The 17,437-nt window shown below is 36.3% G+C and overlaps 1 protein-coding gene across 1 annotated transcript in view; it reads left to right on the top strand.

Annotated features, from left to right (window-relative positions):
* Nucleotides 1-17,437, top strand: part of TAOK3 (TAO kinase 3) — a 209,808-nt gene that overhangs the window by 111,972 nt on the left and 80,399 nt on the right. The window contains exons 4-9 of the mRNA XM_037738923.1: nucleotides 1,843-1,914; nucleotides 2,965-3,066; nucleotides 6,680-6,725; nucleotides 8,601-8,697; nucleotides 11,019-11,132; nucleotides 12,611-12,702. Coding sequence (XP_037594851.1) covers nucleotides 1,843-1,914; nucleotides 2,965-3,066; nucleotides 6,680-6,725; nucleotides 8,601-8,697; nucleotides 11,019-11,132; nucleotides 12,611-12,702 — 523 coding nt within the window. The remainder of the gene's footprint in view (nucleotides 1-1,842; nucleotides 1,915-2,964; nucleotides 3,067-6,679; nucleotides 6,726-8,600; nucleotides 8,698-11,018; nucleotides 11,133-12,610; nucleotides 12,703-17,437) is intronic.

Here is a 17,437-nt window from a genome sequence, read left to right as displayed (position 1 = left end):
AAAAAAAAAAAAAAAAAAAAAAAAAAAAAATATATATATATATATATATATATATATATCTCTTAAGTTGAGAGAAAAAGACTGTGATGAGTTATTCATGGTTTTCGTTTGTACCTTCAATAAACTGTCATATTTGGAGTATGGAGAAGACAAGTAGACATAATTATGATACAAGGCAACCTCTATAGATAAAAAATACACATATATACATACATAAATGTAGGTATGTATATATTAATACAGTCTTATAAGTAACCCTGAAAATGAAAGTCCCTCTTAGGATTAATCTTACTTTCTGCTGTACTGTTCAATACAATAGCAAGTAGGCACATGTAACTATTCAAATTTAAGTTAATTAAAATTAAACAAAATTTAAAATTTATTTTCTCAGTCACACTAGCCACATTTCACATATTACTCTTTTGGACAATGTAGAAATAGAACTGTTTCATTATCATAGAAAATTCTATCAGATAGCCCTGCTCCAGGGATTATCATTGATACATATTCTGGTATAAATTCTTTTATAATTTTTCTACACATATACTCACATTATTACTATTTTGCAGAAATCAAATTCTGCTTTATAGTTTGTTTTTTACAAAAACATTTTAAACATCTTTTCATACTGCATTGCACATAGGTTACCTCATTCCTTAAATGGTTATTTCATTATATGATCATTTTTTTTTTAACTGGTTCTCCATTGATGGACAGTCTACCAAGTGAACCAGTATGGATATTTTGGAAATATGACATTCTTTGTTTGATTTGATATGTTAAACCCTAATCATTTTTTATATTACAATCTTTTATGAATACGGAAAAGAATACAGAGAAACTACACATTAAAATGGGAATGGAAATGTCAATTTAGCCTATCAGAAATTGAAGCATCTTTGAACTGTGATACTGCAGTGGCATCGTGCCAGGCACGATGGCTCATGTCTATAATCCTAGCACTTTGGGAGATTGAGGCGGGTGGGTCACCTGAGGTCAGGAGTTCGAGACCAGCCTTGCCAACATGGTGAAACTTCGTTTCTACAAAAAATACAAAAATTTGCCAGGCATGGTGGTGGATGCCTGTAATCCCAGCTACATGGGAGGCTGAGGCAGGAGAATCACTTGAACCCAGGAGGCAGAGGTTGCAGTGAGTCAAGATCATGCCACTGCACTCTAGCCTGGGTGACAAAGCAAAAATTTCATCTCAAAAAATAAAATTAAATTGAAAAGTCTCTAGCTGCCTGGGCACAGTAGCCCACACCTGTAATTCCAGCACTTTGGGAGGCTGAGGCAGGCAGATCATTTGAAGTCAGGAGTTCAAGACCAGCCTGGCCAACATGGTAAAATCCCATCTCTACTAAAAATACAAAAAAAATTAGCTTGGCATGGTGGCGCATGCCTGTAATTCTAGTCAAGTACTTGAGAGGCTGAAACAGGAGAATCACTTGAACCCAAGAGGTGGAGGTTGCAGTGAGCTGCACTCCAGCCTGGGTGACAGAGTGAGACTCTGTCTTAAAATAAATAAATAGGTCAGGTATTGTGGCTCATGCCTATAATCCCAGCACTTTGGGAGGCTGAGGCAGGCAGATCACCTGAGGTTGGAAGTTCAAGACCAGCCTGACCAACATGGAGAAACCCCATCTCTACTAATAATACAAAAAAATTAGCTGGGCATGGTGGCACATGTCTGTAATCCCAGCTACTTGGGAGGCTGAGGCAGGAGAATGCTTGAAGCCGGGAGGCAGAGGTTGCAGTAATAAAAAATAGTCTCTAGTCAAATATTTACGTTAAATTGGCTGAAACATCATTAATTCCTTTTCTTCTCTTCTCTTAACACAGGCTACAAATGCTCACACCAACGAGGTGGTGGCAATTAAGAAGATGTCCTATAGTGGGAAGCAGACTCATGAGGTAAAATAGAGACAGTTGTGTACCTAAACAGAAATAAACAAGTTAGTGTGAAATTTAAAAATTATTTGAACTTTTTTTGAGCACAATTTTTTTTACCTTCTTGTGGGGCATATAATAAAAGTTCCTGGAGTTTTTTCATAACTCCCATGCAAATGTGTGAACATTCATAATTATTTTTAAGAAGGCCAACATCCTAATCCAGCTCAATCAACTATTTTGCAGTCTGGATGAGGTGGCTCAGGCCTGTAATCCCAGCACTTTCGGAAGCCAAGGCTGGAGGATCGCTTGAGCCCAGGAGCTCAAGACCAGCCTGGGCAACATGGTGAGACCTCACAAAACATCAAAAAAACTAGCTGGGTGTGGTGGCGCGTGCCTGAAGTCCAGCCCGTAGTCCTCCCAGCTGAAGTGGGAGGATTAGTTGAGCCAGAGATGTGGAGGCTGCAGTGAGCCATGACTGCACCACTGCACTGTAGCCTGAGTGCCTGAAAAGAAAAAAACTATTTTGCAGACTAGAACGTGGGTATATGTAATGGCTTTTTTGTATATATTTGGTGATAGATTTGTGTTCACATGTATTCAAACTAAAGAAATAGCATGTTTAGGCTGGGTGTGGTGGCTCACACCTGTGATCCCAGCACTTTGGGAGGCCAAGGTAGTTGGATCACCTGAGGTCAGAAGTTCGAGAGCAGCCTGGCCAACATGAAGAAACCCTGTCTCTACTAAAAATACAAAAAAATTAGCTGGACATGATGATGCACACCTGTAGTCCCAGCTACTTGGGAGGCACAAGAATTGCTTGAATCTGGGCAGCGGAGGTTACGGTGAGCCAAGATTGTGCCACTGCACTCTAGCCTAGGTAACAGATCAAGATTCCATCTCGATTTAAAAAAAAAAAAAGAGAGAAATAGTAAGTTTAAATAGATTCTTCATTTATTAAACATTTACTTCATGTTCATTTACAATAATATAAATACTATTATGTATATATAATTGATAGGAAATACTATTTTCAGTTTGAAAATGAAAATGTTTCCTTTCTGACTTCAATAGAAATGGCAAGATATTCTTAAGGAAGTTAAATTTTTACGACAGTTGAAGCATCCTAATACCATTGAGTACAAAGGCTGTTACTTGAAAGAGCACACTGCTTGGGTAAGTCAAAGGACCTCTATTTCTTTTACTACTGCTTTTTTTTCTTCTTTTTCTATTATCTCTTTGATCTGTAAAATTATTAGTCCCATTTCTGTTCCATTTAACTTTTGTTATCAGTGTTTATTAACATTTGTTAATACCTCAGTGTGTCATATGGCATACATTCCGTAAGATTAAGTGATATTTAGCCTATTGGAAATTCCATTCTATAAGCACTCAAAAAGAGATTGTGAAAAGTTGACATCTTTTTTTTTTTTTTTGAGATGGAGTCTTGCTGTGTCGCCAGACTGAAGTGCAGTGGCACAATCTCAGCTCACTGCCACCTCCGCCTCCCGGGTTCAAGCAATTCCCCTGCCAAAGCCTCCTGAGTAGAGATGGGGTTTCACCATGTTGGCCAGGATGGTCTCGATCTCCTGACCTTGTGATCCTCCCGCCTTGGCCTCCCAAAGTGCTGGGATTACAGGCCTGAGCCACCACACCTGGCTGACATCATTTTATAATTATTTATTTGTAAAAGTAAAAGGCACAGCCTTATATTCTCATCCTAGAATTTTTATCTTTGTCATTTCTTATCCTCCACTCCAGTTCCCCAATATTTGGAATTGTGCTTGATGTTTTCATCGCTGTGTGACTTTTACCAAACAGTGCCTACCATATGATCAAAAAAAAGACTTTTCTTCCACTCTGTCACCTTAGTGTGAGATGTGTGTGTGTGTGTGTGTGTGTGTGTGTGTGTGTGTATTTGAGATAGAATTTTACTCTTGTTGCCCAGTTGGAGTGCAGTGGCGCCATCTCTACTTACGGCAACTTCTGCCTCCCAGATTCAAGTCATTCTTGAACCTCAGCCTCCCGAGTAGCTGGGACTATAGGCACACACCACCACACCCAGCTAATTTTTTGTATTTTTAGTAGAGATGGGGTTGCACCGTGTTGGTCAGGCTGATCGAGAACTCTTGACCTCAAGTGATCCACCCATTTCAGCTTCCCAAAATGCTGGGATTACAGGCATGTGCCATTGTGCTCGGCCCTTAGTATATTTTTATATGGTTGTATTTCTGATTTTATGTTAGCACATTAGGTACATTTAGGGCATGAAAATGTTATCCTTTCTAATTTATCAAATTCCACATTCCTACTTAAACTCCAATTTAACTAGCATTTATTGGTTACCAGGTACCAAGTCCTTTCCTGTATGTGATCTCTAATTAGGGAATGGAATTTTTGTTCCCAAATAGACTATCAAACAGTGTACTAAACATACACATTTCTGTTCAAGAAACTCTTGAGATATGTAGAACTATTGCTTCCATTCCAAAAATAAGAAATTAATCAAATAAGTATCTCATTATCTAGAAATCCGTTCTCTAGCAATCGCAGCTGCCTTGTCAGGAAAGGGATTTCAAACAGGCAGAATAAATGTTACAAAATCCAAGTGCTAAAATCTCATGTGTTTTAAGTCTTCAGAAAATCCTCCATACTCTTACTTGAAGCCCGTTTACTCTTAGGTTATACAGACTGTTAATAAGCTTGGCTACCCGGTTTCTGTCTACAATTGACTTGATAGACCAATTAGAAGGAGCTCTAGGGAACTGAGCTCTTAGAGACATGCATACAAACAGGCATAAGAATAATTTGACCATATGGAAAGTCAGGGAAGCTAGAAAGCAGACCTAATAATTTAAAGGCAGAGCAGCTAGAGCCATTTAGTGTCAGGAGCAAACAACCAGCTCAGGTGCCTTTGTGTTATAGAATAATAGGGGAAAAAATATTTGTGACAAAAATGCTGAGTTTTTAAACATGTAATTTAAAAAATATAATGCAACTATAAACATATTAATTCTATTCAGTTTTAAAGTTCTATATTCATATTTCATATGCTCGGTTTAAGGAAGTTACATATGCATATTCAGTTAGTTTTAAAAATTAGAAAATTATGTGATAAAATTTTGAAATACTTTCATGAAAATTGACTAAAGAAAAAGTAGGCTGGGCACAGTGGCTCATGCCTGTAATCCCAGCACTTTGGGAGGCTGAGGTGGGTGGATCATGAGGTCAGGAGTTTGAGACCAGCCTCCTGACCAACAAGGTGAAACTCCATCTCTAAAAAAAAAAAAAAGAAAGAAAAAGTAGGGGACATAAAGGCTAGTGTTCATTATAACATTTACTTATGTGAAATCTTCCATTTTATAATAAGAAATAAGATTAATGTTTCTGAATCTGTTTTTAATGTCAAGCAGAAAAGTATAATAAGGTGTTTAAATTTTAAACTTCTGAACCTCTCATATTGTTCTAAATTATTCCAGAAATGCAAGGTACATAGTATTTAAATATATAACTATGAAACTATAACATATGACATTATTATATATAATATATAACTCTTATAAGTATGTTATATCTAATGTAATTATATTCTATATTATATAGACATAGTATACTTATATTTACAATATTAATATATTCATGTTATATATCTTGATATTGATATATTAATATTTAAATTATATAACAATAAAAGTATAATAGTTTCTAAATTTTTAACTTCTAGAATTCTTGTATTCTAAATTACCTCAGTAATGCAAGGTACATAATACATACAAATATATTTTCACATTAATTTTTTTAATGAAAGGAACTAATATGTTGATATTGGTTACATCTGGTTGATGATAGGAAATTTGTATTTCATAATGAGCATGTACTACTCTTTTAAATAACAAAATAATAATTTGTAGGAGTGTGGAGGCTTGCATGTGTGTGTGGAGATTCGTTGCTAAGCCCTAAAAAATACTTTTGACTTTGATTATAAATCAATAGTCTTGGACACCTAAAAAATCTAGGATAAGAGTAAAGAAACAGGTTTCTCATTTTTGCTTTTAGAAAGCCTCCCCAGATGGCAAACCCAATAACTATCAATAGCATCCACCTCTTGAGTTCCAGCGATTCTCTGGCCTTAGCTTCCCAAGTAGCTGAGACAACAGATGCAAGCCACCACGCCCAGCTAATTTTTTGTATTTTTAGTAGGGATGGGGTTTCCCATGTTGACTAGGCTGGTCTCAAACTCCTGGCCTCAAGTAATATGCCTGCCTCAGCCTCCTAAAATGTTGGGATTACAGGCGTGAGCTACTACACCCAGCCTATCAATAGTATTATAATACAAAGTATGAAGAAAAGGAATTTACTACTTATTGGCTTATTTTATTTAACTGGTATAACCCCAGTATAGATTTTACTGGCTCATGTATTTGTTTGCCACTTTCTAAGTTACAAATTTATAGTACAACCTAGTCTCCTGAGTCCTTTTTGAAATAAAGTAGTGAAGGAGTTAATAAATAAATTGGCAATCTTGGTTTCACCATGTATAGTAAATATTTCTATATCTAGTCCCCCAATAATCTTTAGGCCAATTCCAAGCAAGAAATAATAAAAACTGAGATGATGAAAATTATAAAAATCAATTAGTGCCAGATGACCAAAATTCACTCCAAGTTCAGGTAAGTAAGAACATTTATTCACCTAGTATTCTTAGTTCCTTGGTTGGTCGATTAGTTGGTTTCAGCAGTTTTTTTAAATTAACTTTCATTATTCTGAATATTATTTTAATCTCTTACAGTTGGTGATGGAATATTGCTTAGGCTCAGCGTCTGATTTATTAGAAGGTAAGAAAGAAGGAATTATACTCTCTGCTTTACTTTGATCAGAATGTTATCTACTGCCATGCTGAAGAGTAGTTTGGGCAGTCTAATTGAATGATGGCTTGGACATGAGGGTTGTGTGGATAAGCTATGCACACTTCATCTCTTCAATGTCAGTGAAAGTGTCTGAGTGATGTTAGCAGTCTTTTTCCTGTTTTAGTTCATCACCCATCCAGGGCAGATACTACCAAAATGTTTGGCTAATGTGATATGGTATGTGTAGCCAAAAACATATTCATGGGTATATGTGAAAGAGAGGTGGATATTCTCATATTACGTTGATAATAAACCCTTTCAGAAATCTTGACTGACCCGGTTCCTCTCTACAGATGCTGCTATAACCAGAGGCTGTGTTAAAAATTTACGTTAATAGGGGAGGGACGGTGGGGGGTGGGGAGCTGGGGGGGGATGGCAGGGGGAGAAATGCCAGATGTAGGTGATGGGGAGGAAGGCAGCAAATCACACTGCCATGTGTGTTCCTATGCAACAATTTTGCATGTTCTTCACATGTACCCCAAAACCTAAAATACAATAAAATAAATAAATGGGAAAAAATAAAAAAATAAAAAAAATAAAAAATAAATAAAAAAAAATTTACGTTAAGGCCGGGCGCGGTGGCTCACGCCTGTAATCCCAGCACTTTGGGAGGCCGAGGTGGGTGGATCATGAGGTCAAGAGATCGAGACCATCCTGGTCAACATGGTGAAACCCTGTCTCTACAAAAAAAAATACAAAAAATCAGCTGGGCATGGTGGTGCGTGCCTGTAATCCCAGCTACTCAGGAGGCTGAGGCAGGAGAATTGCCTGAACCTAGGAGGCGGAGGTTGCGGTGAGCCGAGATCGCGCCATTGCACTCCAGCCTGGGTAACAAGAGCAAAACTCTGTCTCAAAAAAAAAAAAAAAAAAAAAATTTACGTTAAAAAAATATCTTGAGCCAGGCATGGAAGCTCACACCTGTAATATCAGCTACTGTCCGAAAACAGCCTGACCAAGATGGAGAAACCCCATCTCTATGAAAAATACAAAATTTGCCAGGCCTGGTGGCAGATGCCTGTAATCTCAGCTACTCGGGAGGCTGAGGCAGGAGAATCGCCTGAACCCAGGAGGCGGCGGTTGCAGTGAGCCGAGACCATGCCATTGCACTCCAGCCTAGGCAATGAGCGAAACTCCATCTCAAAAATAAAAAATAAAAATACCAGCTACTTAGGAGTCTGAGATAGGAGGATCACTTGAGCCCAGAATTTCAAGGCTGCAGTGAGCTTTGATTGCAACACTGCACTCCAGTCCGGGTAACAGAGTGAGACCCCTGTCTCAAAAAAAAAAAAAAAAAAATTAAATCACTGTTGATTTCTTTTTTTTGTTTGGTTGGTTTTTTTTGTTGTTGTTTAGACACAACTGTTGATTTCTGAATAGAAATTGCTTATTAGCTGCTTTCACAAATAATGAAAATCTGTAGTTTGAAGGAGTAATTAAAGATGGCTTTGTGGCAGGGGAGAATAATGTAACCTAGACCACTCCAGACATTTAAAATGTTGGAAGGGACTGGTTAATTGGAATCAGTGTGACTTGGCTTGCAACTGACAAGTAAATTAACTGCATCGTTTAAGCAATATCAGGCTTTTTTTGTTTTGAAGGCTCATTTCTGTTTATGTGCTTGGGTTTCCTGTTACCTGATCACTTATCTCTTCTATAGAAGATCTGTATCCTATATATTTAGGTGAATGTGTTCCCAAATTGTCATGTAAGAAAGTATGTAACTCAGTCTGGTATAGTTGTATAAAATAATAAAATGAAGAATGAAACTGATCATCTGCTGACTTTTATTTTTTCCTTCCTCAGTTCATAAAAAACCACTACAGGAAGTAGAGATCGCTGCCATTACTCATGGAGCCTTGCATGGACTAGCCTACCTACATTCTCATGCATTGATTCATAGGTAAGATTAGAGACCAGTTACATTTCATTTCAGTTACAGGACTGTCTATTCCAGGAACCTTGAAAATTAGTGCATACTCCAGTTTTTAGGTTGGCTAAACATTCATGGGAAGCAAATAGATTGCTGCTTCTGGATATGAGGAGTAAAGCTGCCAGAATTTAGCTTGTATCTCCTATTCTCTCCTATGTATCCAGAATTATATCATCTTTGTTCAGTACGTAACTATTCTCTAGGCTGAGTGTTACAGGGAAATCTGTAAAAGGGCCCAGCAATCTTTAGATACTATGTCAGGAAGAAAAGAAACTTAACCTTCTTGAATATATTTATCTCTTAGCAGAGTTATTGTCCCTTTCCTATTATAAATAGCAAGCTAGTCTTATATAAATATATGCTATTTTATAACTTTGAAATATTTCGCATTCTTACAGTTCATATGGATACTTAGGAAGATATTATCTTTACTGTATTTTGGCAGGTGAAGAGACTTAACTTGCCGAGGGCTTCACAGAATTTGAGCAATATATTAAGGATTGAAACTCAACTTTCTTGACTTCTGTTCTAGGGCTTTTTTCTACCTTGTATTTTCTCTACCACAACACCACTCTCCTCCCTGCAACCTCCCTCCCTCCGTTAACTTCTAGAGAAAGATGTTACCAATCTTTCCTTTGCTCAATGATGAACTTTTAGTGCAGCTACATTAATGAATGGGGAGAAGAGTAGTGACATTTTAGGTAGGCATAAAGAATCTGAGATGGCTCACAAATGAAAGAAAACAACTGGCATTTACTAGGAAGAAGTGAAACTATTAGGTCATGGTTCCTCTTTTGCTCCTGTTTTAATCACCCCAGGGTACCACAAAAGCAGAACTTCCTCAAGATAGGCAGACCAAAATCCTGCTGGGAATTAAGGACAAAGAGTGAACCTAATCATGTTAATAAATGCTGATTACATAAAATTATCATAATGTCTATGGATCTGACAACTTTTTTTAAATATATGTCTTTGGTACCAAGGTGTTAATACTGCTGCCAACTTGCTTGTGATGGTTTTGCCTGCTCTCATTTAAAGCCACAGTTCAGTTTTTTTGTGCCATTATTACCTTAATCTGCACAGTAACTTAATGTTTTAGTCTGTATTATATACTTTATCTTCTTTAGTATGTGAAATTATTTGTCGAAGAGACAAAAAACTTATAAAGAATGTTTTTTAAATTTAAAACTAAATACCATGTTTCATATTTTTATTGTTTCAATTTAAAAGGTAGTTCAGTCTCCTCACTGAAGATAATATATTTTTCTGTTGTGAAGAAAAGTAAATAATGCACGTTTTTTTAGTTCTGTGTGCCAGTGCCTAATGTCACCATGAGGAAGGAAACTGAATTTTCAAGGGAAGTTTTTATAAAAGTTATTTTGAAGTATTTGAACCTTACCATTTTCAGCTTGACATAAATTTTCCTCGTCTCTGTTTTACCTTTTCACTGACCATCAACTTCCAATTCATGGTTTCTAGTGCTCATTACACTTCATGCCTTTTTTAAAAAGAATAAGGAATACATCCACACCTTCTCATTCTAAGTTACCATACTGAAGAATGAATTTTTAAATTATATTTTTAAAACCTTTTGCTCTATAATTCATCTACTAACTTTAGTAGTAACCACATGCAATTCTTTGTAGTAATACAGTAGAAATGTCATTTCCTAACCCCTAATCTGTGTTTGTTTTGATCTTTCAGGGTCTTCTTTTTACTGTACAGAGTTATTTTTAAAATAACACCTTCTATATAACATGTATGTCAAATGCCTTAGAGTTGCAGTTACAATTAAAGGCAGAGTAAAGGGTCACAGGCAAGAAAGAAAAGGTATGTGTGTAGTTGAAGTTTATTGGTAGGTAGTCAATACAGAATTGTTTAGGCTCCAAAAATGTCACATAATTTGTAAAAGCAGTTACAATTGGCGCCAACTTTCTCAGCACAGGGAAAACTATTGATAACTAGATTTGGCCTTTAAGAATATGCCTTTATAAGGGTAGCAGCTGAATAGGTTTCCTTGTCTGCCATGTCTGCCTTTTGTCTCATTGTATTCCCTCCCTCTGAAGAAAGCTCTACCTTTAAGTAATTACTATGACCTACCTGCAAGTACACCCAGGAATCTGGGCCCCCTTACAACATGCAGTAATTACTGAATCTCCTTCTGGCTATCTGAGCAAGGTGTTTTTTGTTTTTTTTTTAATAAACTTTTTGTCTTATTAATTGCATGCTCTGACCTATTCCATAATCAAAATTGAAAAGTAATTTTCTAACCCTTTTATTTTTTCCTATAGGGATATTAAAGCAGGAAATATTCTTCTAACAGAGCCAGGTCAGGTAAAACTAGCTGATTTTGGGTCTGCCTCAATGGCTTCTCCTGCCAACTCCTTCGTGGGCACACCTTACTGGTATGTAGAATTAGGAAGTATGACATAGTTTTAAAATATGCATACATGAATTCATGGTACTGGTTTGGCTTGGTTTTGTGACAGTGTCTTACCAATGTCCCTCAAAACGAGATTTTATTTGAGAAGGATGGAAAACCCACTGGCATAAAAAGAAACACTCTGGCTTAGTATAAAATTTACAGTGACTTTAAATTGTGCAATTAAGGTTGGTGTCACTGTGTGTAAACTGAGCAGGATTATCAACTCGCTTACAAGCTCAGGTTTTCGATTTCATTTGCAGTTTCTTTTGAACTTTTCTCTCGAGGCAAATCCTCCACGTAAGGACAAGGCAACTCCTTTTGCCTGACTAGCCAACAAGCAGAGATGGTACCTTTCAGTGAAAGAAATCCAAGTTCTTGTCCTTGTTGAGTTCTCTGAAAGGTTACCTAGCTTGTCAGTCTGTCTCAGAGTTTTTCACCCTTTTTTTTTTCCATATTCTTTTCCTTCCTTTCATAGGTATGTTGGAATTTCACTATGCCTTACAAAGTGACTTAGATCTCTGCAAAATTACTTGCCTACTATAAAATATCAGCTAGTCTTTGAAATTTTTTTCTATCACCAAATAACATTTACCAAGCAACTGATTACACATCATAATAGAACACAGTTCTTTTCAAGGCATATTAAATAGATAGGGTCCCTGCCTTCCTAATGAAGCTGCATTATGGACAAACAAGTAAAGTAACATCCATTACCACAACCTGGGTTTTGTTTTTGTTTTTGTTTTTGTTTTGTAAGTTTTAGTATCTTTGGAACAGCTGATTATATCACTTGATATGGTTCCATAAAGTATTTTTCATGTTGTTTAATTATTTTAAACAATGTAGCCAGATGTGGTGGTACATGCCTGTAATCCCAGCTACTTGGGAGGCTGAGGCATGAGAATCACTTGAACCCGAGAGGCAGAGGCTACAGTGAGCCAAGATGGCACCAGTGCACCCCAGCCTGGGCTACAAAATGAGAATCTGTCTCAAAAAAAAAAAAAAAGTATTTCCTGCTTTATTTAATTACTTAAAACAATATGAAAAATACTTTTTGGAACTATGTAAAGCAATATAATCAGCTGTTCCAAAGTAATCATTTATTTAAGTATTTTATGTATATTAATTCTTTACAAATTTCTGTAAAGTTGCTATGAGAAGTCTCTCCATTTTACAGGTGAAGAAACTGATGTACAGATAGGTTAAGAAACTTACCTAAGATCAAACTGACAGTAAGGAGTGGAGCCAGTCTTTATTGAAAATAATGTGTTGTGTCATGTAAATCACCAAGTATATTATATTTTGAAGTGTTTTTCAAAATTATTTGTGTAAGGAAATAATACCTATATCAGATAAAATTTCAGAATACCCTTAAGAAGAGCTATTTCATTCAATTACTTTACTGGAGAAATTTTGTTTTTAATCTACAACTTGAATTTTGTACCTTATGTTTGGTAGGATGGCTCCAGAGGTGATCTTAGCTATGGATGAAGGACAATATGATGGAAAAGTTGATATTTGGTCACTTGGCATCACTTGTATTGAGTTGGGTGAGTAAAGAGTTGTTTTCACTGTATTTTTTAAAATTGTATTTTGCGGATGAATTTTCATTGTATTTTTAAGAATCACTTATGATTAGGAGTTATTCATCTGGCTATTTACTGAGTTACTGGTATATGTGTGGTAGGCAATGTGAGTTTATTATATATTTTTTTATGCTCTTTCATAATATAGAAGATTGCTTTCTCTCTGCTACATTTTCACGTTATTAATTTTTTTTTTTTTTTTTTGAGGCAGAGTCTTGCTCTGTCAAGCTGGTGCGCAGTGGTGTGATCTCAGCTCATTGCAACCTCCGCCTCCCAGGTTCAAGCAATTTTCCTGCTTTAGCATCCTGAGTACCTGGGATTACAGGCACCTGCCACCATGCCTGGCTAATTTTTGTATTTTTTTTTTAGTAGAGATGGAGTTTTTCTGTGTTGGCCAGGCTGGTCTCAAATTCCTGACCTCAAGAGATCTGCCTGCCTTGACCTCCCAAAGCTCTGGAATTACAGGTGTGAGACACCATGCACAGCCTCATGCTATTAATTTAATTAAAGGAGCTGAAGCAGATATGGCAGTTAACAAATAGAATACAAAATAGTACATAGTAATATATGAAAAATATCCATTCTCCATTCTATGAATGATAATATATGTCCTACCTTTATGGGAGTTTCCATTACCTTAATTTATACTACAACTTGTATTAGGGAAACCTGAAAAAGTAATAGAAAGTTTATCAGGGATCTGACTCTAAAACTATATTTGACCCATGTAGAGCACAACTGTGAAGAAAACTTTGTGTTAGAGGATACCTCAGCCCTGAAGTTATTCCCCAGATATTGTTGCAGTTATCTAAAATTATCTAAAGTGCCATAGAATCTCTCCTTTGGTTGTATATTTTGAATTTTAATATATCTTAAATTTAACCTCTATCCAGTGGTATACTGGTAAAGTTAACAAATGAATCTCCTATGGAGAGGGGAAAGGCCTTGATTTGTAGCCTTGCCAATTTCCATGGTGTAAATACTCCTGCTATAGCCAGTGCTCTTCACTCAATGTGAAACTGGGGAAAGAGGCACACAATGGTCTTTCCAAAGCCAGTATGAGCTAGCTACAGCATAATACTGCCTTTATCTAGATATTTTCATTAATTTTAAATTAAAAATGTTAAACTTTTAAAAAATCAGTTTTTAAAAAAGTCATAGGACCAAAATTAGCTAAAACAACTTTGAAGAAATAGAATTTGGACAGAAGAATCACTACCGCAAATCTATACCATGATCATTAAATCCATACAGTATTGGTGCAGGGAAAGACTAGTATCTAAGAGAACAGACTAGGAAACTGTATTATGAGTCAGATTTTAGTAAAAGACAGAGAAGCCATTACAGATCATGGGGAAAGAATGGCTCATTTGATAAATAATACTGAGAAATTAATTAATTATATGATAAAATTAAAACTGGATTCCTAGCTATATCATACACAAAAATAAATTTCAGATTGGTTAAATGTCCAAAAGTAAAAATCAAAACTTTAAAACATTTAGGGGAAGCCCCAATGCCTCAGTTTCCTCATCTGTAAAATAGAAATAATGATAGTACCCACTTTGTGGGGTTGTTATGAAGATTAATTAATTAATATCTATAATTATTATAATATTAATATAAATTAATATCTATAATATTAATATAAATTAATTAATTAATATCTATAATGTGCTTAGAACATGGCCTGGCATATAATAAGCACTATGTGCCAGGCACAGTGGCTCACACCTGTAATCCCAGCACTTTGGGAGGCTGAGGCAGGCAGAGCACCTGAGGTCAGGAGTTCAAGACCAGCCTGACCAAAATAGAATAACCTCATCTCTACTAAAAATAAAAAAATTAGCCGGGCATGGTGGCGCATGCCTGTAAACCCAGCTACTCGGGAGGTTGAGGCAGGAGAATTGTTTGAACCTGCGAGACAGAGGTTGTGGTGAGCCGAGATCATTCCACTGCACTCCAACCTGGGCAACAAGAGCAAAACTCCGCCTCAAAAAAAAAAAAAAAGCCCAAACAACCAGTAGAAATATGGGTAAGGGCTATGATTAAGTGAAGCTGAGATAGGAGAATCACCTGAACCCAGAAGTCAAGACTGCAGTGAGCCATGATCACTCCACTACACTCCAGCCTGGGTGATGGGTGTAAGACCCTGTCTCAAATAAAAATAAAAAGAATATCATTAAGCAATTCATTGAAGAGGAAACCTAAATGGACAACAAACATCCAAAGACACTCAGCCTTGTTAGTAATCAGAAAAATGCAATTTGAAAAAAATTTGGCATTTATGAGATTGGCAAGGGTGTCAAGTCTGCGAATAATGAATTTGGAGAAGCTGCTAAGGAAACAAGAATTCCGTATGCGTACACACTGGAAAATGTGTACAAGGGTGCAATTGCTTTCTAGTAGCCAGAAAAGGTAGAAATAACCTAAATTTTTATCCAAAAAAAATGTATAAATAAATTATGGAATACTATATAACAGTTAAGAATCAACTGGATCTACATGTATCGTCATGGATAAATCTCAAAATCATAATGTTGAATATTTAATGAACAAATAAAATTACAAAAGCACAGGTACAGTATGATGCCAGTTATGAAAATTTTATAAGTTCTTTTATATATTATTAAAACTATATACTGGCCAGGCGCAGTGGCTCACACCTATAATCCCAGCACTTTGGGAGGCCAAGGCAGGTGGATCACCTGAGGTCAAGCGTTTGAGATCAGCCTGACCAACATGGCAAAACCCCGTCTCTACTAAAAACACAAAAATTAGCCAGACGTGGTGGTGCATGCCTGTAATCCCAGCTACTTGGGAGGCTGAGACAGGAGAATTGCTTGAACCCAGAAGGCAGAGGTTGCAGTGAGCCAAGATCGTACCATTGCACTCCAGCCTGGGCAACAAGAGTGAAACTCCATCTCAAAAAAAAAAAAAAAGGTACATCTTTACTAATAAAACATAAGAACACAGTTGTAAAGATATAATTCTAGAACAGTAAACTTTCTGGAGAAAGGAAGGCAAATAGAGCTTTATCTACTTTCTTTTTCTGTTTTTTTTTGAGACAGAGTCTCGCGCTGTCACCCAGGCTATAGTTTAGTGGCGCGCCCTTGGCTCACTGCAATCTACACCTCCTGGTTTCAAGCAGTTCTCCTGCCCCAGCCTCCCAAGTAGCTGGAACTACAGGTGTGCGCCATCACTGCCCAGCTTATTTTTTTGTATTTTTTAAATTAGAGACAGGGTTTCACCACGTTGGCCAGGATGAACTCGATCTCCTGACCTCATGATCTGCCCGCCTTGGCCTCCCAAAGTGCTGGGATTGCAGGTGTGAGTCACCGTGTCAGGCCTCTTTTTTTTTTTTTTTTTGGAAGAAAAAGAATGAAATAAATATGACAAAATTATAATAAATCTAAGTGATAGATGTTTGTTATAATATTCTGCAAAATTTTACATATTTTAAATATTGAATAATTCAACTTTTCAAAAATTAGAAATAAATATACAATCTTTTGGGGGGGAAACTACTCTGTGCATAGCATAGAGTTAGCAATATGGAGTAAGTTTTAGAATTAAACACCCTGGATATGAATCTTGGCTTTACCAGCACTTAGCTGGCAGGACAACTGTGTATGGCTGCAACCTAATTCCATCAGGCATTCACATAGTCTAGGATGCAAATGATACCTCCCTGAGCTGTGTAACATGTTGATTCTGGCTGTGTGAAATCGGATGATTTTGTTAACTTCCCTAATCCTCAGTTTCTCATCTAAGTAAAAATAGCAATGCATATATCATAGATTTCTACAGGCTTCAATAAGATAACTTAGGTAAAGTATTTAACTAACATAATGCCTGGTATATAGCAAGTGCTCAGTAAGAGCTAATTGTATTCATATATAGGATTATTTTTTGGTTTTTGTAACTTATATTTTAGGCCATGTAAAATTATGCTTCTTTTAGAGGTCATAGTACCTCTAAAGGGTCATAACTGAGGAGTTGCTACTATTATATTTTATAAGTAAAATATAAAATAAGTGATATTTTATTAAAATAAACCAAATTTTATTTATAACACTGAGACCGTAGTAGCAACTCTTCAGTTACGACCCTTTAAGAGAATATGCCACCTGCGTTGAACTTTACAGTTAGTGCTTGCTCATGGTTTTAACAAGATTTTTTCTTACCAAAATCTTTCTGAAATGTGACATGGATTCTGCCCTTTCCAATCTTCTTTAATGAAACAAACTACGTATACCCTTTTATGATGATTCAAGATCATCAGCACATCACATTTTGTACCGTCTAGATGTAAATGACTCAAATGTCAACAGTAATTTGACATTGGACACAGGTACAGATCCCAGGAGATACCTTAGTACTTCCTCTCTTAGGACAGCCCCTTATATGTGCTTTCTGATTTTACATTCTTATAAAAATGAATTGAAATATGTATAACTACATGCTCTCTATATCAGCCTAACTTTGCATTTTATAAAGACATGATTTACTGAATTAAAGGACAAAGTAGCCTTCTCCCAAATTGTCTGATTCTCTAAAACAGCTATTTCTGCAAATTGATAGGTGATAGTATCAAATTGTGCTAAAGAGCATAGACTTTGCAGTCAGATAAACTTCAGTTCTTATTCTGCTTGCACCATTTTGTAGTTGTCTGACTTTGGTCAAATTATCTCCAAGT

This window comes from Cebus imitator, unplaced genomic scaffold, assembly GCF_001604975.1.
Source record: "Cebus imitator isolate Cc_AM_T3 unplaced genomic scaffold, Cebus_imitator-1.0 Scaffold59, whole genome shotgun sequence".
Taxonomy (NCBI): Eukaryota; Metazoa; Chordata; class Mammalia; order Primates; family Cebidae; genus Cebus; species Cebus imitator.
The sequence above is the reverse complement of the archived record's forward strand: the minus strand, read 5'-3'. Positions and strand labels throughout refer to the sequence as shown.